Raw genomic sequence first — 26,158 nt, 5'->3', positions numbered from 1 at the left:
GATACAGACTAACACGGGTGCTACTCTGAAACCTATAGTTCTTCTTGTTACGCAACTGTGTCCAAGAAGCTCAGTGCATCAGCTCCTGGTCTGTAAATGGAGATATTTCCCTATCTTTCCCCCTCATGCACACACACATGGGGTGTGGTGAGGATAAATTGTTTGAGATGCAAAGAAAAGCCAAAAAAGTGAAATTTAGAAAGTTGGGTATTCCTGAAACAGCCTTCTCCTATCAGGTGTTTAACTGTATTCTTTAATGTCTAACATTTGACCTGGTGTAGCTAGAATTAAATACAGTGAAATTATGACATGGGGGGCATAAACCAAGAGAAAGGGAACTTGCTCTGTGGTTTATAGCCTGATTTGTCTTGCTCTTATTGGAATGCTGACTATTTTGATGTACAGGTTACCCTGTGCTATAAGGTGCTGTTTCCTTAACATATCCTTCTGCGCACTATGTCCTCTTACTGCTATTCCTAAAAAAAAAAAAAACCTGCCTCCATGAGGGGAGTAGCTCCCAGCACTGGTGCACTGTCTCACTGCCGCTTTACAGCACTGAAACTTGGCAGTGCTCAGGGGTATGTTTTTTTCACACCCCTGAGCGAGAAAGTTGCAGCGCTGTTAAATGGCAGTGTAGACAAGGCCATAGTATTCTGTGGTGCTAAATTACACAATTGCTTTCTTCTTTGGAATTAAACACAGTGGACCAGATTCAACCCTTTTGTAATCTGATTCAGTTTACATTGAAGGCATTGGGAATTGTGCTTGCTTGCATTTGGGCTAATTTGGTCCAGTTTTTTTGGAATAGGGGCCATTCCTTTTTAATCCCATCATCCTTCTTTAGGGGTTTTGTTTTGTTTTTTAAAGGCCCTTTATCAAGTCAGTCTCCTGAGGAGGGTTGGACCTGGCTGTCTCTGGAGCCTCTTAGTGCTTTTTGATGTCAGCCAGAAGTCAGGTGACAATCCCCTCCTAGTCACTGTTCCACATAAGGATGTAGTTTGGGTAAAACATTCTGTGCGTTGCTGGGATTGTTTGTAACAATTGCTTGCTTTTCTGAGTTTGAGAGAATTCTCATTCTCTAGTTGTGGAGTTCTGTGGGCTTTCCTTGGATGCCTGAGACTTGAGGGAAGAATTCTCAATACGCTGCATTGTTTTCATTGTAATTAAGCCAACCCATCATTGTAAATGAGGGAAACCACAGCAGCAGCTGATTTAACAGGCTATATTTAAGAGCTGTTCAGTTGCTTTTTCTGTCTTAATTTGCACAAAGAGGACACAAGGAGGTAAGAGGGGTACATCGGGGTAAGGCGCCACTCTGTTGCAAGAGTCTTGTGTTTTGTGGAGCTCCAGTGCAGCAGTTTGGGGACACCATGGCAGTTAGAAAGAAATTTTAAAATGAGGTTAATTGAATATGAAAATGAATGCTATAATCAATAAATATTCCCTGAACTATGTTAAATTTTATCCTCTCTCTAAACTAATGTTCAGTATGCTGCAGAATGTCGTTTTGAAAATTCATAACACTGTAAGAGAAGTTGACAGGGGAAGCTAAGGGTTTTAGAAGTTGGGCAAGGGACTGCCCTGGGATTTCCAGCACCTAAGAAGCTCTAACTGGATAGAAGTTCTAGCTATCAATAGTTAATGATGACACTAGAATTTTCATGAGGTTACAAAGTTCATTACGATGAACTACGCAGTTTGTAACATTCAGAATTGTTTCAGGTTGTCTGCAGATTCAGGAAGTGATTGCATTCAGTTAGTTTGGAAGATTTTCTTCTCAGGTGTTTAACTTTTTTTAAGGAAGCTGAGATTCTAAAGTAAAAAGCTACAGCTAGGGAGGATTTTGAGTAAGTTCTACACTTACGGAGTTGTGGAGTACATAGGGCTGTCTTTTTATACACCAAAAATACAATATACTGCAAGACTGTGCATTATGAAGTTCAAGCAGCTGCTGTTGTCTTCCATGGAGTCCCTGTCACTTTGCAGAGCTACCTCTAAGAGAGGCACTGCCACAAGAGTGAGTGATGGAGTCAACATACAGTTCTCAAGCTATACATAAAGCAGAAAACATTTGGTACATAAACAGCTTTGTCCTGAGCCTACTGATCAACCTTTGTGGTTTTTCACTCTGTTGTGGCCGACATTATTTTAACAGCAGTTACTTTAATAGAATGGGCTGGCAATTTGTGGGTTTTTTTTTTTTCCACATTTGTGGCACCTAGCTACGAAAACATTCTTAACACACTTTCCCTCCACCACTCATCAGTACAAGCCACCCCAATATGGCTAAAATTGCAATTGTACTCTAATAGTCACATCTGTGGGTATCCCCACCCTCAACCAGCATATTTGAATGTGGGTGTCAGTCTGGGAATTAAGATGGTTCCAATTTTTACAGTTGATAGAGGTTTGGTTGTAGTTCTCCCATTCACGGTTTCTGCAGGCATCTCAAAACGTATAGCTTGTGTTTTGAAACTGTCAGGAAGAGGCTAATGTTCAATTTGGCAGAAACATTCTGTGATGGGTCCCCGTGGTGCAACCTGGAACTCTGGTACCACTGAACCGTTTATCTTCCCAACCTGGGCTCCCTCTCACACTGTGATGCTGTGACAAGCTGCAGACCCCTCCAGATCCTGCACTCGCACAAGCATTTACAGGCAGGGACATCTTTTTGCCAGCCATTCATGAACCAGCAATAGAGAGACCCCAGCCAACTCCCCATAGCTCTCCAGCATAGGACTCCAGAGCTATACCATCCTGCCCTCCTTAAAGGCCTGACCCGTGTAAGTTTATTACCCAGTCCACTCCTCCCTCAATGTGGAGAAGACATGCAAGTTTTTGTTAACTGATCTAAGGTGTGGTTTTTTTTTTTTTCTTCCCCATGCACTTCACTCAAACCACACTGTTTTTAGGTGAAATATAAAACAGATTTATTAACTACAAAAAGATAGATTTTAAGTGATTAATAATAAGTGTACAGATCAAAATAGATTACCTAAGAAATAAAAACAAAATTGCAATCTAAGGTCTATAAACTGGACAGGATTTGAATCAAGCAGTGTCTCACCATCATGGTAAAAACAGTCCACCAATCTTCCATATACAGGCTGGAATTCCTCCTTTCCTACCTGGGACCACCTTGCCAGTTCAGTCTTTGTTCTTGAGGTGTTTCCAGGTGTTGAGTTGTGGGGGGAATGAGGCCAACTGATGTCACTTCCCCCTTTTATAGCTTCCGCCCTGTGGAGGGAACTTCATTGTCCCAAACAAAGCCCCCAGCACAGTCAGTGGAAAAGTACAGGCACAAGATGGAGTCCAGTGTCAGATGAGCTAGTCACATGCCCGGGCATGCTTCGATGAGTCATACCAGGGGCCATTACCCATATTCTGGCTAGAATATCCACGGGAAAGTCCATCAGGTGAGAATAAAGAAAAGGAGTACTTGTGGCACTTTAGAGACTAACAAATTTATTAGAGCATAAGCTTTCGTGAGCTACAGTTCACTTCATAAGCTTCTTCCATAGCTCATTGTGTTCATTGATGGGCCATCAACTTGAATAGCCCATTCACAATGTGCTGGCTAGACTGGATATATACTTTGTGTGGGAGTTACAACAGGAGCAAACGCATCTGAAATGCAGGGATATAGTCAATATTAATAACATCAGATACAAAAATGATACATGCATACAAATAGGATAATCATATTCAGCAAACCACAACTTTTCTCTTGACCCCTCACATGACCTATTTTGTACAAGATTTGTAGTGATTATATAACAGTGGTGAATATGGGGTGCCAGGGTGTTGCTTTGGGGTACAGAGTATCACAGGTTCCTTTCTACAATTTCTTAAATTATTGGAAATATTCACGGGGTGTAGGACTGGGAATACCTTGAATATTTTCCTCAAGCTGTTGCAGCAAAAACTTCATCAAAGCTGCCTTGCTGAGCAGCCTTTCAGCAATGCATTGTCTTGGTTTCCATGGGCACAGATGGGATTTTGCTGATAAGTGATCTATTATGGAACTAGGAAACTGACAGGTAGTATTTGAGCCACTATTACTGTAACACAGGGCTGACTACAGACTGAGACCATCACATGGCAGTATTTGTATTTAAATGTAATGGCTAAAAATATCCTTCCTCCTCCTTCCTCTCATGCACAAATGCTCCAGTGTAAAAGGAACACAGTTTTTAATTTCTCATTTGACATCAATAGCAGATTTGGGATTTGGCTGCAAAAGAAACTCAAGTTCATTTTTAACCCATACTGAGAGCAGGAATGCTCAATGCATTTCAGTGAGGATTACAGGGCTTCCACATTTCTGTAGACTCCCCAAACCACCTTCATCTAGAACAGCAAAGCTTACAAAATTTTGTTTAAAAAAGAAAAGGAATACTTGTGGCACCTTAGAGACTAACAAATTTATTTGAGCATAAGCTTTCGTGAGCTACAGCTCACTTCATCTGATGCATTCGATGGAAAATACAGTGGGGAGATTTACACACACACACACACACACACACACACACACACACACACACACACACACAGAGAGAACATGAAACAATGAGTTTTATCATACACACTATAGGGAGAGGTTTCAGAGTGGCAGCTGTGTTAGTCTGTATTCGCAAAAAAGAAAAGGAGTACTTGTGGCACCTTAGAGACTAACAAATTTGTTTGAGCATAAGCTTTTAAAGGAGAGTGATCACTTAAGATGAGCTATTACCAGCAGGAAGGGGGAGGGAAGGAGGAAAACCTTTTGTGGTGATAATCAAGGTGGGCCATTTCCAGCAGTTAGCAAGAACATCTGAGGACAGTAGGGGGTGGGGTGGGGTGGGGTGCGGTGGGGGGAGAAATAACATGGGGAAATAGTTTTACTTTATGTAATGACCAGTCTCTATTCAAGCCTAAGTTAATTGTATCCAGTTGGCAAATTAATTCCAATTCAGCAGTCTCTTGTTGGAGTCTGTTTTTGGAAGTTTTTTTTGTTTGAAGGATAGCCATTCTCAGGTCTGTAATTGTGTGACCGGAGAGATTGAAGTGTTCTCCGACTGGTTTTTGAATGTTATAATTCCTGACGTCTGACTTGTGTCCATTTATTCTTTTACGTAGAGACTGTCCAGTTTGACAAATGTACATGGCAGAGGGGCATTGCTGGCACATGATGGCATTGGTAGATGCGCAGGTGAACGAGCCTCTGATAGTGTGGCTGATGTGATTAGGCCCTGTGATGGTGTCCCCTGAATAGATATGTGGACAGGGTTGGCAACGGGCTTTGTTGCAAGGATAGGTTCCTGGGTTAGTGGTTGTGTTGTGTGGTTGCTGGTGAGTATTTGCTTCAGGTTGGGGGGCTGTCTGTAAGCAAGGACTGGCCTGTCTCCCAAGATCTGTGAGAGTGATGGGTCGTCCTTCAGGATAGGTTGTAGATCCTTGATGATGTGTTGGAGAGGTTTTAGTTGGGGGCTGAAGGTGATGGCTAGTGGCGTTCTGTTATTTTCTTTGTTGAGCCTGTCCTGTAGTAGGTGACTTGTGGGTACTCTTCTGGCTCTGTCAATCTGTTTCTTCACTTCAGCAGGTGGGTATTGTAGTTGTAAGAATGCATGATAGAGATCTTGTAGGTGTTTGTCTCTGTCCGAGGGTTTGGAGCAAATGCGGTTATATCGTAGAGCTTGGCTGTAGACAATGGATCGTGTGGTGTGATCTGGATGAAAGCTAGACGCGTGTAGGTAGGAATAGCGGTCAGTAGGTTTCCGTTATAGGGTGTTTCATTTGGAGAATTTAGCTCTTTCTTTATGCCCTTCAGATTACTATCTTGTACAATTGGTTGAAGTTGGGAAGCACTGTTACTGTAGTTTACAGCATTCTGGTGAAACAGTCTGAAAAACTTGTGGCAGTTTTAGTGGAAATTTAAAAAAAAAATTTTTTTAAATAAATCGGATATAAAAATAATGCTTGGGATTATGGGATATGTAGGTTTCAGATTTTTCTCTGAAAATTTTCAGCAGCAAAATAGGTAACTGACGCTTTGTTACCATTTGGTTTCAAAGTTCACCCCCATTGAAATTGGGCCTGTCCCTACTCCTCAGAGCTGTTGTTTCAGGCTGTCTGCAGTCTCAGGAGAGACAACACTGCTTTAGTTTAGTCAGTTCACATTTTTATTATTGTGTTCACTTCCATGAATATTAAGTGTGGGGTTTTTTTAGATAAAAGCTGAAATTTTGAAGCATGCTTCTGCAGTAAGGGGTACAGTCCATGGCTGCAGAATTGTGGGATATTGGGCCTACTAAAAGAGCTGTTATCCGTTGAACTAATTTATGTGGCTTCTGGCTCTCTTTGACAGTTTCACTGCCATCATTTTTAAAATATTCCTTTTTGTAACTCTTTATGTAACTCCTGCTTGGGTTTTTTTTTTTTAATTGCATCTCATGGCCTTTGGAGTCATATAATTGCATAGAGGATCGACAGGTCTTCAATCCTTCAGAAGCCAAAGACCAGTGTCCCTTGATTGCTATCACTAATGCATCCCTCAGCAATGACCCCATCCTGGCATTTGGCTCTGGGCCAAATGTTAATGAGTATTCACAGGCATATAGAATTTGGATCTCCATATCTAAGCATATCTCTAGAGCGAAGATCAAGCTCATTTAAATCATGTATGTTTGAATATTAGAATTTCAAATAAGTTTTAATGCATCCTTACAGTTTTGGAAGTATTTCTTAATACTGAGCTATGATCCACCTATAAGTCTTCACTTTTATTCTAGAGAAGGGAAGAGGAGTCAGTTATGTTCCCTCAGCTACACACTATAAAACTTCAAAAAATCCAGCATAAGGGGATCTTAATGCAAGAACTTCTCAAAGGTGTGATCTGTGTCATAGATTCTGTGGTAAAAAACAAAAAAGGAACGGCACATTCCCACAAAGTAAATATTCACTCATGGCATTCAGCATGTGCAGAACACTATCAAATTCACCAATATAATCAAATGCAAACGTGCTGCAAGTCAGCCTGCTAATGACTGCCAAGATATATAGCAACTGGAGCCTAACAAACACTGAAACAATACTTGCAAAACAAAGGAGTAGCTGCACAAAAGGTAGTCCAAAGAAAGATCCTTTAAAATTAAATTGTTTGAATGCGCTTTCATGTTATTTCTTATTTTTGTTGAGGCTGCGTCATAGAAGGTACAACCCTTTCTGTGATACTCTTGGAGAGGGCGGACATTCCATGGCTGCTTGATGCCTGTCTAATGAGTAGTTTGGTCTATGTTGTAGTGTTGGCATTAAGGAAGAAATGGCTATTAGCTGATCATCCATTGTTATTAGAGAACTGTTACTCATTTGCTAAAATCAGTCATAGTTGTTCAGATTTTACTGTTGTCTGCTTTGCTAGGGTCCAGTTTAATCCAGAGTGGGGTTTCCTTCTTATCCAGATCCTAGCTATTGGAGTTACATAGGTTATGATATTAAAATGCCACACAGTCATCAGCTACAAGGGCCTTGCTGAGGCACGTGCTAATAGCTTTACTTTGTGTAATTCTGCTCCGGCCTTTTCCTCCCACCCCTCCAAAAAAAAAAAAAAAAGAAATTAGATGGCCAAAACATCTGAAGTGGAAATAATTGCTAGTGAAAACAGGTTTTTCCTGAGAGGATTTCTCCATTATAGAGATGGCTGTAAATCAACACAGATGTAACTTGTGAACTGTGTAACTGCTTTGTGGGTGCAGCAGTATACCTTATTTTTCATACATTTCACACATTTAGAGCCTAATAGTAGCATGTCCTGTTTCTTCTTTTGCCTTTCCTCACCTTCATCTACCAAGGCTGCCTGCTGGTCCATAATGCTTTTGTTATAAAGGGCCAAAGCCATCTCTGAATTTTTAATCTTCTAGATTGACAGCTTTTTGTTAGTTACTCATCCAGGAGAAAATATCTCTAGAGAGGTGATTTGGGAGGGAATAAAAAAGCATAAGGATGTTGGCCAAAAAGCATACCTTTGCAACAAAAGTGTAAAATTATCTCTCTCTCTCTCTCTCTCTCTCACACACACACACACACACACACACACACACACACACACACACACACACATATATTATAGTCTTTTTTAGTAATCTTGGGTCATCTGATTTCCAAAACCAAGTAAAAATTATGTTGGTGCTGGTAAATGTGCTGTCAAATACTAATGCAGCTGGACTTTGTCCTGTGGAGAAAAATCAACTTTCAACCTAAGTGCCTAGGTCTTACTCCTTCCTGCCTTATCCATCAAATCCCTTTGAAATAAATTAAACAAGAAACAATGGGGATCCAAAGTATTTGGGAGTAAAGGTACTTAAAACACACAGTGTCCCTGGTGCTCTCTACTGTCCTTCATTAATACAGCTTCATCCCTTATGACTTTCTGGTCTTGTACTCGTTTTAAAGTGTCGTCATAGTCAGAAAAGTGCATATTAAAAATTGGAACCTTCATGTTCCTACATCTGCTTGAAATGTGCCAGAGTTCCATTGACACACTTTATTGATGTACGCCTTGTCTACACTAGGGAACTTTACCAAAAAAATTCACCACTGCTGCTCCCTGTTCATCGGGCTTTCATTAATGGTAAAAACACCTGAAGGTGCCAGTTTTGTTTACAGTTGGGCTACCATTAGGGAATTTTCAAAAAAAAATTCCCTAGTATAAGCACTACTTAAAACCCTATTGATCCAATACAACCACAGGAGAGAGAGACTATCATCAGAATTGCCAAGTAAATTTTGAATTAATAACTATTACTGGTGGTAAAAGACAGAATACAACTTGTTTCTCAGATCTCAGGTTGAATTTGCAGTGGTGGCAATTAACCAAATACTCTCTGGATTTATAAACTGAATTTGATCTAGAGAAGTTGCTGAGGGTAAATATAGAACCTACAGACTATGGCTCTGGCTATTCTAGAGAGCATACAGTGGTGCAGCTGCACCGATGCAGCTGAGCCTCTGTAAGCAGTCTAGAGTAGCTGCTCTAAACCGATGAGAGAGAGCTCTCCCATTGACTTAATCCACCCCCACCGAGTAGTGGCAGCTATGTCAGTGAGAGAAACTCTCCCGCTGACGTAGCATTGTCCACTCCGGCGCTTAAATCAGCATAAGTTATGTCACAGAGAGGTGGTTAAGTCACACCCCGAGCGACATAACTTATGTTTACTTAAGCTGTGGTGTAGCCATAGCCTATGACTTTCCTACTAAACCGCCCAACTTCAACACTGAAGTTTCAGATGATTTCAAGTGACTCTTTTCCTTCACCTTGCCTGCTATAGCTTTCAAAGTGCATGGGGTGCATTGGAGCAGCATAGCAGATGTCTATCATAAGAGCACCCTGATTTCCTAAGCACATTTCTGTCTGTCCTGCTATATACTAAAATATGGTAAATGGTTTTTGTTTTTGTTTCCTGCAGGTTTTGAATGAAGAATGTGATCAGAACTGGTACAAGGCAGAACTCAATGGGAAGGATGGCTTCATTCCCAAGAACTACATAGAAATGAAACCACATCCGTAAGTGGAGCATCACTGATCCCCTTCCCTCACTCTGCCTTGTTTTCATTTGCCCTTGAAGTAATAGGGAGGGCTGCTGAGCACATTGTAATGAGTGCAGGACCTTAGTCACTGGCACAATCCTATGGACTTAGTAAGATATAAAGGGGTTACTACTGGCGACTGCATCCAGAAATCAGCCCTATTGTGATGAATCTTAATTGCACAGCTCCTAAAGTTTGTAGTAGTGGGACTTTCTCCTGCGTACCTCTTGAGGAGCAAGGGGAAAAAGTGTCCTGGTGGAATCTAACTAAATAAATTGGCTGGAAATTTCACGATGTTGTCAAATCTGGCAGCCAGAAGAGCTTCAAAGTCTTAGTGTAGCTCCTTATGTATTTTTCTATATTTTCTGGTAAAAATAGGAGACTATTTAAAAACCCAATCCTATATTAATAGATTGTCAAAGTTGTATGGTTAAGCACTGCAAAAATCAGAAATGCCATGTGTTTCACCTTAACTCTGTCGTTTATGTATTCAATACTTTTGCAACATAGATTTTAACAGAGTAAGAGTGAAAATTGCTGTCATATCACCTAAATAAAGCTACTTTTGTAGGTAAACCTTTATGATGTGAAATGTCCATGCTAAATGTACCAGTGTAGTTACTTGGCTCCCACTTCCAGGGAAGCCTGCCTTGAGTAGCCTCTCAACACATGTCCTTCCTCAAATACTGAAGAACAAGCACATGGGAACCGTACTGTTCCATGACTCTGGCTGGCCTCTTGATCATTTCTTTTCAGACACTTTTGCATCTTCTCTTGTTCTCGGGTTATACTGAAATTCTAGCTAGTTGAAGTGCTTGACAAGAAAGCAGTAGCTCTGTGCAGTGCAATTCTGTTGAGCAAAGAATCTTCTGGGCAGTCCAATAAAAGCTGTCACCGGGGTTTCTAAACACTGTGTTGGTGCTGCTTTTGTCAATAGTTGGCTTCAATATTTAAATAATAAAGAAGAAATACAGTTAAATATTGAACAGAAATTATTTCTGTGGGGCCTGCCTTCTGTTAGGAAGTAAGTGCGCTAAGAATATGGTGAGGAATATCGCAGTAGTGGTAGATTCATCTAAGTAGGAAACATAAGAGGTCAGTTAAGACCTGTGAAGGGTCTCTAAAACCATTTAAAGCCTCATCTACACTGGGGGAATTCTGTAGAAATTTTCCACTGTTAATGCTTGTTCAGCTCTGCTGGTGTCAGTAATGCTGGGAGTCCTAATGTAGCTGGCCTGCTAGTGATTTTAAGCACTGTCAACTATATTTCCTGTGAGCAAGTTTAGATGAATATTTAAATTGCTGACAGAAGCCAGTGGCCCATGGGCTCCCATTTATTGCTTATGGATAGAGCTAAACATGTATTAGCAATCCTGGAAAACTTTCCCATAATTTTCCTAGTCTAGTGCAGACTTAACTATGGTACAGGGCTGTAAGTGAAAGTAGATTAGCAGCGTAGGTGCTGGAATGCTAGGGTGCTGCTGTAATATATATATATAGGATGTATAGTGTGGTTCAGGTTTCAGAGTAGCAGCCGTGTAAGTCTGTATTCGCGAAAAGAAAAGGAGGACTTGTGGCACCTTAGAGACTAACAAATTTATTTTGAGCATAAGCTTTCATGAGCTACAGCTCGCTTCATCGGATGCATTTGGGGTCCAGTGGCTCTGATCACTCCCACTATAAAAATTGTTCCAGCGCCTTTGATTAACACTTCGTATAAACAGCAACTGAACAGGGATTTGAAAGTACTAAGTTCTTTTGTAGGACCAGATTCTCAAAGGGCTTGTTGTGGGTGAACAGTATGGAGACTACTTCAGTCAAGAGGGGTTGGAAACTAAGGAGCTATCTATAGAACCTGGAATGATTTTCAATTTAAGACCTGTCCTAGGGGGTGGGCTTTAAACCCTACAGTCCAATAACAAGCCTTCAACTGTAATGTGGTGGTTTCCCCAGATCACATGGTGCAAAACTTCCAATTTGCTTCACAATTATTAACAAATGAAGCCTGAAAGAAAAGAATTAGTCCTCCAGTTGCCAAATTCAGAAACCCTTTTAAAACAAAGGAAAAGGAGTACCCGTGGCACCTTAGAGACTAACAAATTTATTAGAGCATAAGCTTTTGTGAGCTACAGCTCACTTCATCGGATGCATTTGGTGGAAAAAAGTTTTTCCACCAAATGCATCCAATGAAGTGAGCTGTAGCTCACAAAAGCTTATGCTCTAATAAATTTGTTAGTCTCTAAGGTGCCACGGGTGCTCCTTTTCTTTTTGCGAATACAGATTAACACGGCTGCTACTCTGAAACCTGTCATTAAAACAAAGGGTAATTCACACCAATTAATACAGTAGAGAGAGGTGAGATACTCAATGAAGAGTAGTAGGAAGCTCTGGGTGGGAGACTTCCTGCTAAGCTCAGCTCCGCATTTCATTGGCAAGGCTTGCTTTTTTGGGGTTGCTTTCATGGTGTGGTTTGTGTTGGACTTTTGGCCTGTACATCTTAAGTGCTTGTGCATGCATACTGGGTTGTTCACACAGATCTTGTTGGAATATCTCTTCACAAACATTGTGACTTTTATGTATGGAGGAAATACAACCAAGCTAAATGATTGCAATGAGTGAGGCCAGAAGAACTGCCAAATTGCTGCTTGCACAAGCAAGAAACTAGTCTGTATGCCTGGTGAACTTGGTATTTTACCTATCAATGCATCCACTTCCAGCCTTGCAACATCAGCAGTAAAATCTGGATTTGTTTTTGCAGTCCTGACTGGACAAACTTTACCCAACATAACATTTGTGTCCAACTTGCTTTGTAATTAACAGATTTAACCATTCAGAAGGAAATAGTGGAAACCATTGGAATAGTGTAGATTTTTTTTTTTTTTTGGTTTAAATTTTTTGGCTATTCTGAGGATTTTGCTAGTTTTTGAACCAACCTACAGAAAAGATTTGTGTGCAATATTCCGTAAAGCCAGAAATTTTATGGTGCCTTGGATGTGTGCTCCTGAGCAGTCAGATATGTTTCCGTAAATACAAATTTACTCTTTTTTCTTTTTTATATGTGAAGAATGCCTGAAAAGTGTTTTCCTGATTGTGTTTTTGATTGCTTTTACATTAAAAATTCAGGTCTTCTCTATCCTGAGAAATCTGTGGATGACTAGAGAGCTAGTAGAATTATGACCTCACAAGAGACAAAGCTGAGCCATTGCAAAGAGGATTTTTTTCACCAATTTAACTCAGATACCTGGGAAATAATTAGAAAATGTCTGTGTTGAGGATTCGATTCAAAATTGTTTCTCTTCAATAACTGGAGATATTTCTTAATGTACATTTGAAATCCCTAATGAGCCAGCAAAACTAGGGAAAACTAATGTTAATATTTCTGATTCAAACCAGCACAAAAAAAAAATGCACAAAGACGTTTTTTACCTTTTGCAGGTCAACTTTAACATGATGATAAAATGTCTATCATATCTGAGTAATTGAGAATTAGAACCAAGCAGTCACACAATAGTGAAAATCATAAGCAGAAACTATGGAAAGAATCCTCAAATTCTTAATATAAAACTTGCAAAGTGCAGTATTAGTAAAGCATTACATTTTACTTTATCCTATGACCAAAAAGCGAGAATGTGGGAAACAGAACCCCTGTCAATATCTTGACACAGTGAGTTCTGAAGTTTCAGAGTAGCAGCCGTGTTAGTCTGTATTCGCAAAAAGAAAAGGAGTACTTGTGGCACCTTAGAGACTAACAAATTTATTAGAGCATAAGCTTTCGTGAGCTACAGCTCACTTCATCGGATGCATTTCTGAAGGAGTCCCAGATAACGGTTTCTCACAACTGATTTTGAAAAAAATACAACACACTGATGTGATGGTGGTAGGAGCTCCCTCTGCTGGCTCTGTGGCAACAAAGTGCTGATTTCAATGAGGTTATTGCAAAAACAAGGCAATATTCAGTTCTCATATCTCCTTTGCTATTGGATACAGGGTGGGGGTGGGAATTAGCCTGTCCTTCCTGTTTGGGGGAAAAAAAAGTATAACACACACACAAAACTTACAAATAAAGTAATATATACATGTAGTTGATGAGTAATGTCTGGGATTTGTAATAGAGGATGTTTCCTCCAATCTGAAAACTCTCCATAAATGGAACTACTTGGAGTGAAGTTAAAATTTTCTTCACAAGGTTTTAGTGGTGGAAACAATTTTCAGACATGCTGCCTATAGCAAAAATATCTCTGTGAACATACCAGGTGTCCTTTACATCAATGATGACAAAATACAGCATGGTTTTACAAAAGGTAGATCGTGCCAAACCAACCTAATCTCCTTTTTTGAAAAAGTAACAGATGTTTTATATAAAGGAAATGCATTGGATCTCATTTACCTAGATTTCAGTAAGGCGTTTGATACCGTGCCACATGGGGAATTATTAGTTAAATTGGAGAAGATGGGGATCAATATGAACATCAAAAAGTGGATAAGGAATTGGTTAAAGGGGAGACTGCAACGGGTCCTACTGAAAGGCGAACTGTCAGGTTGGAGGGAGGTTACCAGTGGAGTTCCTCAGGGATCGGTTTTGGGACCAATCTTATTTAATCTTTTTATTACTGACCTTGACACAAAAAGTGGGAGTGTGCTAATAAAGTTTGCAGATGATACAAAGCTGTGAGGTATTGCCAATTCGGAGAAGGATCGGGATATTATACAGGAGGATCTGGATGACCTTGTAAACTGGAGTAATAGTAATAGGATGAAATTTAATAGTGAGAAGTGTAAGGTTATGCATTTAGGGATTAATAACAAGAATTTTAGTTATAAATTGGGGACGCATCAATTAGAAGTAACGGAAGAGGAGAAGGACCTTGGACTATTGGTTGATCATAGGATGACTATGAGCTGCCAATGTGATATGGCTGTAAAAAAAGCTAATGCGTTTTTGGGATGCATCAGGAGAGGCATTTCCAGTAGGGATAAGGAGGTTTTAGTACCATTATACAAGGCACTGGTGAGACCTCACCTAGAATACTGTGTGCAGTTCTGGTCTCCCATGTTTAAAAAGGATGAATTCAAACTGGAGCAGGTACAGAGAAGGGCTACTAGGATGATCCGAGGAATGGAAAACTTGTCTTATGAAAAGAGACTTAAGGAGCTTGGCTTGTTTAGCCTAACTAAAAGAAGGTTGAGGGGAGATATGATTGCTCTCTCTTAATATATCAGAGGGATAAATACAGGAGAGGGAGAGGAATTATTTAAGCTCATCACCAATGTGGACACAAGAACAAATGGGTATAAACTGGCCACCAGGAAGTTTAGACTTGAAATCAGACGAAGGTTTTTAACCATCAGAGAAGTGAAGTTTTGGAATAGCCTTCCAAGGGAAGCAGTGGGGGCAAAAGATCTGTCTGGTTTTAAGATTCTACTTGATAAGTTTATGGAGGAGATGGTATGATGGGATAATGGAATTTTGGTAAGTAATTGATCTTTAAATATTCAGGGTAAATAGGACTAATCCCCTGAGATGGGATATTAGATGGATGGGATCTGAGTTACCCAGGAAAGACTTTTCTGTAGTATCTGGCTGGTGAATCTTGCCCATATGCTCAGGGTTTAGCTGATTGCCATATTTGGGGTCGGGAAGGCATTTTCCTCCAGGGCAGATTGGAAGAGGCCCTGGAGGTTTTTCGCCTTCCTCTGTAGCATGGGGCATGGGTCACTTGAGAGAGGCTTCTCTGCTCCTTGAAGTCTTTAAACCATGATTTAAGGACTTCAATAGCTCAGACATAGGTGAGGTTTTTCATAGGAGTGGGTGGGTGAGATTCTGTGGCCTGCGCTGTGCAGGAGGTCGGACTAGATGATCAGAATGGTCCCTTCTGACCTTAGTATCTATGAATCTGTCATTTATATACTGTGCATTGTATCAGACAGACAGCATAGGCAGATGGTGAGAGGAGCTGGGGCTGCCAGTTACAGAAGAATCTGCTCATGGTGTGGTGAAGTCTCTCTTCCTCTAGATCATGCCTAATCCTGGAGAGCAGAAACTATTATTCCATCTCTGAAGATTTCACAAAAAACGTAAACTAAATAAAGGCCAGTCTTACAGATCTGTGTCCTCCCTGCAAAAGGAGACCTTGGTGTGGTAATGGAAAGGAAGTTCTTTGGTATGGAGCCCTTGCGGTTTAGCCATGAAATGGGCCCCAAACAGGAATACCCCACATGCTCATGTATTGTGGCAATGAGTGTCTCTTGACCCAGTTTGAGAGAACCTATCGCTCAGCATTTTAGCTATTTTGTCTCTAATTGAAGATAGCTCTGGTTTTCCCAACACAGCACGTGCCCAACATCCCAAACCCAGTTTGTTTTTTCCTATTCTTGGACTGGAGTCTGGATTAGAAACCTGTGATCAATGAGCTGTGGGCAGCACCTAACAGACTAGGCCTGTGATTTAATTTCACCCTGGCACAGGAACAGCCAGCTACTGACTGAATGTAGTCACTTTGTTCACTGCAGTTCTGTATGAATTATTCATAATCACCTGATCCAGAACAGGCTGGAAATTGTTCTTTGGCACAAAATGCATTTTCCATTTGTGCAATAGTGGTGCGGAGCCCCTATTAAGGCATGAAAAGCTCCTGTTTCAACTATTTACAGCTATATTGTGAAGTGTAGCCTTTGAAGAAACCTGTGGGTGAAGTCTGCATTTCAATTTATTTAATAGCGGAAGAAATCTTGTTGCTTTCCTTTAAGTGCTACTAAAGTGACTGTTGTTGTTGTTGTTTCTTCCTGTTAAAAATCGTAAGATTTCTTTGCTTAATCCAGTATATTCTATTGTGACCCCAAACCCCCTTAATGCCAACTGGCAAGGGAGTTACAGGAATACACTGATTCTGGTGTGTATGTTCTAGTTCACCAAAGAATGTCATGTGAGGTCTTAAATGACAGCTGGAGTCACACTGATCATTAATATAGTTGTGAAATGTATGTACAGATACTCGGGATATATATACTGAAAATATGTTTTAAAGTCTGTATCAAGGCCGAGGTGAAAAACAGGTCTTCCTTGAGAAAGGAGGTAAGAAATGTATCTCTCTGGGATGTAAATTAAGCATTGTAAACCAATGCAACGGATGCCCATTGATGTACAATGTGAGATCTTAGTGAAGAGATGTGAAGTCAACAGGGAAGCAGCACACAAGAAAAGCAGGCCATGGGTGGTTATCCTCTTTGAGTACAGACAATGAACTTGGGAGGGTGGGTATATGTCAAAAGCAAAGAAGTCACCTCATCCTGCACTTAGAAAGGAGATGGGCAGTGTGCTGCCATTCATGAAAACAGGATCTCAGATAGCCTTGGTTGAAAACACTGCTAAAGAGTTTGGATGAGATGAAATTCCTTTTGACAGTAAGGATAACCTGGAAGTTTTATCTCTAGAGAGCATGCTACAATTTTGTTTTATGTGTAACCGTTCGTTGTTTCCAATATTTTTGTTCACTGTCTCCTGAATCTCTTGGCTTTGATGATAAACTTATTTTTGTTTTCACATAAATATCTCTCAGTGCAGTGGTTTTACGCTAAGTACTGTCTTGAGACGAATCTTAAACTGGTCTATATACTGTTCCTTTGGAAACAGGAAGCCTGGTAGTTCTGTGAGTAGCCAATGTCGGGATGAATATCACAGGGGAACGCTTCAAAGGGACTCAAGGTCTGGGATATATCTATTGTTAATCTTCAAGGCAAAGGAAGGACTGGCATTGCCCAGAAGAGTGTGCTTGAGGGGCTGACCGGCTGGTGGTGTTTGAGCTGATACCAACCTAAGCACAAGCAAGACTCCTCCTCACTGGTGGCAGGGAGTGACAAGGTGACTCACCTGTCCTCTGAACCCCAAGAACCATTACATCTGTCTTTCAAAGTATCTGCTTTGCAAGTCAGTAAGAGGCACTGCATTTTTTTCTCAGCAAACTCAAGTAATAAAAGAGCGTGTAAAATTACTTTCTATTGACCCACATACATGCAGATTTCTTGGTAGTCATTGGTTAAACTGCGTATGTGCAACATGGGGAAGTAGAACTGGGTATCTTCTGCTTCAGAAACACAGGCCTCTACACCTGAAGTTGTACAGGAAGATTTCTATTAGCACTTGGCTTGCCCAAAAAGGGGAGCTGTTTAGTCTAACAAAAACAATAAAATTATGGGACCTGATTACCAAAATACTCTCCGGAACCATTCTATAGCCTTTAGATTTAGCTAAGTAACTGGACAGATTCAACATCATCCAGGTGGGGCACAGTGCTACACGTTTTCCTACAGTAGTTTCTCTTTCTGCTGCTCTTGTAAATTCTGCAATTTCAATGATTTAATTTACAGACATACAGAGTCATCCCAGTATAGTAGAGAGAGGCTAGTGTAAAGCCCCTCCTGGTGGAATCATGGTAGCCATTGCTCTGAAGATGAGGGGGCAAGCTACTTGTGCCGGTAAAGGTTCTGTAGAGTAGTATGAGGGTGCAGTTCAATCCATTACCATTCTTTTGAAATCACTTCACAGCTATGTACACATCCAATCCTGACTTTTTCCATGGAGAGGGGATTGACTTTAATTCTCATCTTTCTTCTTCCACAGATGGTTTTTTGGGAAGATTCCCCGAGCAAAAGCTGAGGAGATGTTAGGCAAACAGAGACATGATGGTGCCTTTCTCATCAGGGAGAGTGAGAGTGCTCCTGGGGACTTCTCTCTCTCAGTCAAGTGAGTAATGCTCTGTAGCATCCAGTGTGCTAATTAGGACACCCCTTGTGTGATAAAAGTACAAATGAGTATTCCTATTTTTCACCTCTGACACTGTTTCCCACATGTGTAGTAGCAGTTCTTCTCTTCCAGTGACATGAACCCATGCTGTCTTTTGTAACAATAAATATGGGTGCTCTATCCTACTAAGAGTTACATTGCTGAGATTATGGTAACAAGATATTGTCCTGTTTTGTGTGAAACGATGTACTGGTTCAGTGGTGAGAGCAGGGGACTGGGACATCATGACTCAGTGGATTCTGAGGAATGAGGATATACTGTTTTTCCCCTCTTTCTGCTCTTCTCATTTACAATTCTGAGGCTCTAATTCTTTCTACCTTCTGCTCTTGCTATCTGGCGCCTTTCAAATGTGCAGTTTTTCATAACTCTGTGGGAGGCACATATTTTGGGAATGTCCTTGTTCTCCAGTATAGAGATGTGGAGTTGTAAAAATGGAGCATGCTTCCCATCTCTTGTCAGTAGATTCCATGTTGGCACAGACCTGACAATTTCACTTTGGAGATGGAGCTATGTCATAAATATAAAGGGAAGGGTAACTACCTTTCTGCATACAGTGCTATAAAATCCCTCCTGGCCAGAGGCAAAACCCTTTCATCTGTAAAGGGTTAAGAAGCTACGGTAACCTTGCAGGCACCTGACCCAAAATGACCAATGAGGGGACAAGATGCTTTCAAATCTGGAGGGCGGGGGGACAAAGGGTTCTTTCTGTCTGTGTGATGCTTTTGCTGGGGACAAATCAGGAATGCAAGCCTTACAACTCCTGTAAAGTTAGTAAGTAATCTAGCTAGAAAATGTGTTAGATTTTCTTTTGTTTAATGGCTTGTAAAATAAGCTGTGCTGGAGGGAATGTATATTCCTGTTTTTGTGTCTTTTTGTAACTTAAGTTTTTGCCTAGAGGGATTCTCTATGTTTTGAATCTTTTTACCCAGGTATTTACCATCCTGATTTTACAGAGGTGATTCTTTTTACCTTTTCTTTAATTAAAATTCTTCTTTTAAGAACCTGATTGATTTTTCATTGTTCTTAAGATCCAAGGGTTTGGGTTTGTGTTCATCTGTACCAATTGGTGAGGATTCTTATCAAGCCTTCCCCAGCAAAGGGGGTGTAGGGCTGGGGAGGGGGGATATTTTTGGGGAAGACATCTCCAAGTGGTCTCTCTCCCTGTTCTTTGTTTAAAATGCTTGGTGGTGGCAGCATACAGTTCAAGGATGAGGCAAAGTTTGTACCTTGGGAAAATTTTTAACCTAAGCTGGTAAGAATAAGCTTAGGGGGTCTTTCATGCATTTGTACCCTAGAGTTCAGAGTGGGGAAGGAACCTTGACAAGCTATTATTTAATATTTTTATTACAGTAGCATCTAGAGATGCTTATTTAAATAGCTTTAACAGTAGCTCCCGTGTCAGTCTCACATATTCCCTCACAAGCTGGGAGAGTCCTAAGTGGCTGCCGTGAAATACAATGGAAAAGTTACAAGCTTTAACAGTATGGGTCATGTACTTAAATGAACAAACTCTTGTCTTTTAGCAGTTGATGCCTTCTTCCCTTCCACTTCCAGTTGCATGCCTTTGCCTGGAAGAGCTGAGGAAGATATCCTTTGGAATCTAAGCATCATATTTTGATTATCCAGCTGAGGTTGCTACAGAATACTGAGTTTTCTATACCCATCAAGCACAGTACCTCAGGAGTGTTTCCAGCCCTTTCCTTCTGTGATTACATTCTGGACCTCACATGTGGCAGCATAGAATTTTGCCATCATGCTGGCTTGTTTTAGCAGTGCATTTATATTTTGCCTTTGGCAAAATAATCAGATAAGCTGGGGTACACAAAAGGCTATATGAATTACCAGAAACAAGATGTAAATGGAACCTTCATTCCAAGAAGCTTATTTCTTTACAACACTAACAAATGTATTTGAAATTCTGGGAGACGACAGATCATCTCTGCCTGCCTAGTAGCTCAGTGATAGCTCACCTACTGATCTGTTTCTCAGTTTGGGGATTTTTTTGCTGATTAGCTTTTCTAAAGGCTTACTAAAACCTTATCTGCAGGATCTGAAATGGAAAGAAACTGACTGAGAAAGGGAGACTTGAAGCATTAGCCTTGAAATACTTGCTGCAGATTTGACATTTGCTCATAGCAACGGTAGACTGTACATCTCCAGGTATTGAAAGACTAAACACCAAATGAGAACTGCTGCCTGCATTTTTCATTTCTTAGAGTTATAAAGGGAAAATGGTATAATTCTGTCTACATGTACTCTCTATTAGTAGCCTGTTTGGATGTCCTCTTCCTTCAGAAGAAAATTATTGGAAGCAAGAGACAGAGGTTTTTATTAAATATCAAAACTTCTGTCTATTCGCATATCAAAAGATGTAGTTAAAGTTGAGTTAAAGATACTGCTGTGTAAGTCTATAGAAGTGTTTGGGTTTTGTTTTTTCTTTTAGCACTAATAGGCTTTGTATGGGGAGATTTTAATTGAGCACTTGTTCTTGTCTTTGTTCAGGTGGGATAGCAGCCATTGCTTTAGGTCAGGACTGAGTGCCTTGGCATAGCTATATGGAAGGAGTCTGCATTCCACCTGCCTGCCACTCTATTTGCCTCTCCAGCCAGTATTTTCATTCCCTCTTTCATGAAAGCTATCGTCACAATAGCTTTTTTTTTATAGTATTTATACTTTCAAAACACACCCCAGACACTGATCATCTCTATGATCCCTTCTTCCCTGTGCAAGGTCTGAGGAAGTGCAAAAGCTCCTTTCCGCCAATCTTAGCCTGCACAGATGACAGTGGGTTAGTATATCTCCAGAATCATTTGAGACCTAGATTCACAGCCATTAAGAAGGGAGACATTTTTATGCTAGTTATGCTTGGAATTGTCTTCCTGGATTTAATCGGTTTCCATTCATGTCATTCTAGGAAGAGAGACTCAGTATGACTGATACATGCAGTCTGTCTTCTCTCCCTCTCCCACATCCCAGGTTTGGAAATGATGTGCAGCACTTCAAGGTGCTCCGAGATGGGGCTGGCAAGTATTTCCTTTGGGTGGTGAAGTTCAATTCTCTGAACGAGCTGGTAGATTATCACAGATCCACTTCTGTCTCCAGGAACCAGCAGATATTCCTTCGGGATATTGAGCAGGTGCCACAGGTAAGATGGTGGGGGAGAGGAGCATTGCCACTATAACCAAAATGGAGAGCTTTCTGTCAACAGTCCAGGGTCTGAAGGTTTGCTTGAATTTTCAGTAGGAAGATGTGGGGAGAGAGAAGTTAACCCTTTAACTTTCCCTCTCTGATGAAGAATTGTCTGTTTGTGCAATTCGGAGTCCTGAATTCTGCAGACTAATTGTACTGAAAAATAAATGCAGCCCTTCTGCCTTCTTTTGGATGGGCTTTGTACCACTATGAAAAACTTTGTAAATCCCTTTTTGTTCTGGCAAAGGATGTCCCTATGACTTTTTGATTATTCAGTTCACATCTTTAAGAATAATTTTGGATTATGCCTATCCTTCAATACATAAAGCACCATAGTGAGGCCGTGTGTTCGTTCCCACCAGTAGAAATGGTCCTAAACATATGTTACATTCCCTTCCCCCTGCTACTTTCATGGAATTTTGATTTCTGTTTGAATTAGTTTTTAGCCAGCAATGCCCTCAGCAGTGCATTGCATACCCTCAATATCTTAATGCACATTCCTCTTCAGAAGCACACTGTAGAGAATAGTTAAGGATATTGGTATATGGAACTTATTTTCTCTAGGTTGCTGGTTTGAATCTAGTCCAAACTGGTGGTGACTAAAATTATGGTCTAATGGAAGTTCTTGGTTTTAGTTCAGCTCCCAGGCACACCAAAATACCATCACAGTTGGCAATTGGTGTCTGTTGGGCTCTGCAGGAAGACCATCTCACCATTAGATGTGGCCCCTCCAGTCCAGGCTTGAGACATGCTGGAAAGGCTGAGTGGGGGAAACTTAAGGTATGTCTAAACTAGAGTGTGAAGGCATAAATTCCAGTTTGAGGCGATATACCCACAATAGCTCTGATTACCTAGCGTGCTAAAAATGGAAAATGAAGCTGCAATGGCACAAGCAGCAGGAGGATTTTGCTGCCCCAAGTATGATCTTGTCTGAGTCCAGAGGTATGGACTTGGGGCAGCTAGCTCCTCTCACGGCTCGTCCTACCATGGGTACACATCTATTTTTAGCATGCTAGCACAATCAGAGCTAGTGTGGGTGTATGTCTCCTCAAGCTGGCATTTACACCTTCCAGCTCTAGTGCAGACATACTTTATGCTGCTCTGTCCATGCTGTACCTAGTCTATAAACAGGACATCAGGGCTGTTGGACCAGTATTAAGTTAACAATATCAAAAGAGACATAGCTGAAAAATACAGAAAACATTAAAATAAAAGTACTTCCTAGCACCATAAACTCATTTTTAAAATGAAGCTTTCGTTTTCATGAACACAGTATACAGATTTGCAGAAAACAGATTGGATAAAGTTTGTCCAAAAAAACTTCACTCAACATGAATGAAAACTTCAAATGGAAGCATTTAAAATTTCAGTGTGATTCAACGGTCATTGTTCAGGGGGAAAATTAAGTGTCACAGTATAGGGTTGGTTAAGAATACTCACTGAATGTTGTGATCTGTGTGGGAAGCAAACTGAGGAAGAATAAGAATAATGAAGATGGTGGGACGCAGAAAGGAGATGAAGAAGAGGGACAAGGATGCAGAGGTGAAGGGAATATCTAGTGGAGACCCAGTAGCATATACTGTATGGGCCTCTGATACGACATGGTCACAAAGGAGTGTCTTACAGTGAAAATGCCCAAGAGACTCCACCTTGTAGAGTTTTATTGTAACTCATTTATTTAATTTTGACCATTTTCAAAGGCCTTGTGTATTCTAAACTTATCCTTTGAGCATCTTGTCACAGTTGATGAAAGAGGCAATTTGCAGAGAAATGAAACAGCCCAAATGTTTACTAGTGGCACCTGAACTCTGTTGCAGAGATAGTATGCAGCCTGTGAAACAGGGACAGTGGGAGATTTGTATGCTGTGAATGACTCTCACTGTTGGTTTTTTCCCCATGCAGCAACCCACATATGTTCAGGCCCTTTTCGATTTCGACCCCCAGGAGGAAGGTGAACTCGGCTTCCACCGTGGAGACTTTATCCAGGTCCTCGACAATTCTGATCCCAACTGGTGGAAAGGAGCCTGTCACGGACAGACGGGCATGTTTCCACGCAACTATGTGACCCCTGTGAACCGGAACATCTAGAGATAAATATTAGAGATTATTTAAAGAAACCAGAGAAACAGTAAATACACATACAGAGTCTAACTACAGCCAGTGATCTAAAAATCACAAGATGGTAAAATCTGAATCACTTCTTACCACAAAGTGATCTTCCTTCTCTCAGTATGGAACTTTGGGGGTGGGAGGGAGAGTTCAACTTACATGCCAAAATTTACCTTTAAATTAAAAAAATTAACAGATTTCCTCAGATGCTCCTGGGTTGTCCCTTTCATTTACTCTTTCTTTTCCCCCCTCCTCTGTCCATCAGTGCATGAAGGTTTAATGCTATATAAAGTCCTAGCCATGCTGATAAAGGAAAAGGGAGAAACTCTGCTGGTATTTTCTCTCTGTGAAAACAGTCTTCATTTGACATGGAGGGACTTGAGAGAAGAACCAAATCCACTGTCCTGCCTTTAAAAAAAATAAAACTGCTTTTTGCCTTCAGCATTCAGCTCTTTTTGGTTGGGGAAAAAAATGGTGTGTTCTTTATTTTTCCTTCTCCTTAGCCACTCTCCCCTCTGAGGCTCAGCAGCTTCTGAGCAGAGTGGAGGAGACGAGCTTTTTTTCACTAGTCAGAGCGGCTCTGAGAAATTCCAAACTACAATCAAAGTCTGTTCTTTTATTTTGGTGACAGCTTTTTTTTCTTAAAGGTGTATGGTGGAGCACAGTCTATAATTTTTTTCCATAGTGCCTTTTCCCTTATTTCCTTTTTTATTGTTTTTAAGTTAAAAGGACAGTCCAGAGGTTTTTTTTCTGAATATGTGTAAATATTTTTTTCGGGGGGAGAAGGGGTCATTTTATCAATGAATATAAAAAGACATCTCCAAAAAAGATGGAGCTTTAATATTTGTATTACCGTCTGACTTTCTTTATTCCAAGGAAAAATACAAGGCATATACAGTGTTGTAAGTGGCAGTACAGGCTGCTCAGAGGTGGGGAGCTGCATCCAGGAGCCTCAGGAAAAAGGGGAGAGAAGGATTGCCTCATTAGGACTGTTCATAGAATCATAAAAATGTAGGATTGGAAAGGACGTCAATAGGTCATCTAGTCCAGTCCCCTGCACTGAGCCAGGACTAAGTATTATGGGAAACGGGCAAACGTATTTGGGGGTGAAGGTGGGTGATATTCTATCAAAGTACCATGATGGGAGAGAATAGTGCTGAGGTGTCTGACGAAATGTACGTTCCTCTTGACGGGAAGCTTTATATTACAGGGAAACCTCAAGAAATAGTACTTGAGTACACTTTAAGGTATTAGTGAATGTCTATACGTACGCATGTAATCAAGAGTCTGGCTCCCTTTAGGCTGGGGTAGGGAATATTTGCAATCATGTCTTGTTCTTGAAAAGAGAGGGTGGCATCGCTGTTCTCCACTTTCTCCCTACCTCCTCCTCCTCATGCCAGTGTTACACAATTTAAGAAGTTGATTCTTACTTTTCACTCCCAGTTCACAGCAGGCTGTGTGGTGATTGCATTCCCCCTTCCCTCACCACAGTGGCATTTGTTAATGCCATTAGCTCCTCTGCCAGAGCAGTTTGACGTTGATGTGGACAAAAAGGAGATAAATCAAACTGCAGAGCTTTGTGCCAATCTTCAGTTATATTGTTTCCTCTTGGCAGCCCTGCGGCTGACCCCTTCACCCCAACGATGAACCCCAAAACTGCAACAGAGATCTCCTGCCCAAGTGGAGATGTTCCTGTGTTGGCGGGTGCCTTTTTTGTACTAAGTGTTACAAATGTTTTATTCCTGAGATGGACTCTGCCTTACACTTCATTTCTCCAGCAGATGAAAGAGAGAGCTACCCTGTAGAGTATTACTTTCTCTCCCAGTCCTTGCTAGCTGTCATTCACTTTGTCTTCTTTCTAAAATGATTGGAAAAGGAATCTATGGCATTCTACACCTGGACCATTTGATTGTTTCCTTATTTTGAAATTGGTGTATATCATACAGCCTTGCAGACATATGTCTTGTGTGTACATATATTAAAAAAAAAAATCAGTGTTTAAATAAAAAGGCCTATGTACTTAATCCTTTAACTCTGCAGCAGCATTTGGTAGATAGTAATTAACTGTGAATAATAAATATACAATGAATTCTTCACTTTAGCATCTGTCTGTTATTTCCATTAACTGAGCAAAACATCAGCCAGTCAAACTGATTTATAACCTGTAACTCAGTGGGAAGGAGGAGATAGCTTAGTCCTTCATCCTACCAAGATAGATAAATTGAGAATTGCATAGGTTAGCATGCATGGCCTTCTGGGTTCAAATAAAAGTCCTGTCTGCTGCTTGCAGACATTAAGGATTCTTTGTCCATTATCTGAACAATAGGTGGAGCCTAGATGTTTTTGTTCCTTGCTCAAAACTTTTTATTGATCTCTATAAATGGGCATGATTTGCTGACACATATTAAGGAACCAGTTGTGGAAGATACTTTGGTGTATCCGATCTGACTTCTGATTGATAGTCTCCGAGTAGTTTATTGATGCTCTTTTACTGCA

General features: G+C 40.7%; 1 protein-coding gene across 3 annotated transcripts in view; it reads left to right on the top strand.

Annotated features, from left to right (window-relative positions):
* GRB2 (growth factor receptor bound protein 2) overlaps window positions 1-25,758 on the top strand; it is a 69,990-nt gene extending 44,232 nt beyond the window's left edge. For all 3 annotated transcript variants that reach the window (XM_038371588.2, XM_038371589.2, XM_038371591.2), the window contains 4 exons: window positions 9,444-9,541; window positions 18,182-18,304; window positions 21,341-21,509; window positions 23,456-25,758. In XM_038371588.2, the coding sequence (XP_038227516.1) occupies window positions 9,444-9,541; window positions 18,182-18,304; window positions 21,341-21,509; window positions 23,456-23,641 (576 nt within the window). In that variant the 3' untranslated portion in view covers window positions 23,642-25,758. The remainder of the gene's footprint in view (window positions 1-9,443; window positions 9,542-18,181; window positions 18,305-21,340; window positions 21,510-23,455) is intronic.
* The last annotated feature ends 400 nt before the right edge of the window (window positions 25,759-26,158 follow it).

This window comes from Dermochelys coriacea, chromosome 14 (assembly GCF_009764565.3).
Source record: "Dermochelys coriacea isolate rDerCor1 chromosome 14, rDerCor1.pri.v4, whole genome shotgun sequence".
In the NCBI taxonomy this organism is placed as follows: domain Eukaryota; kingdom Metazoa; phylum Chordata; order Testudines; family Dermochelyidae; genus Dermochelys; species Dermochelys coriacea.
Note: the sequence above shows the minus strand (reverse complement) of the source record. Positions and strands in the feature narration are given on the sequence as shown.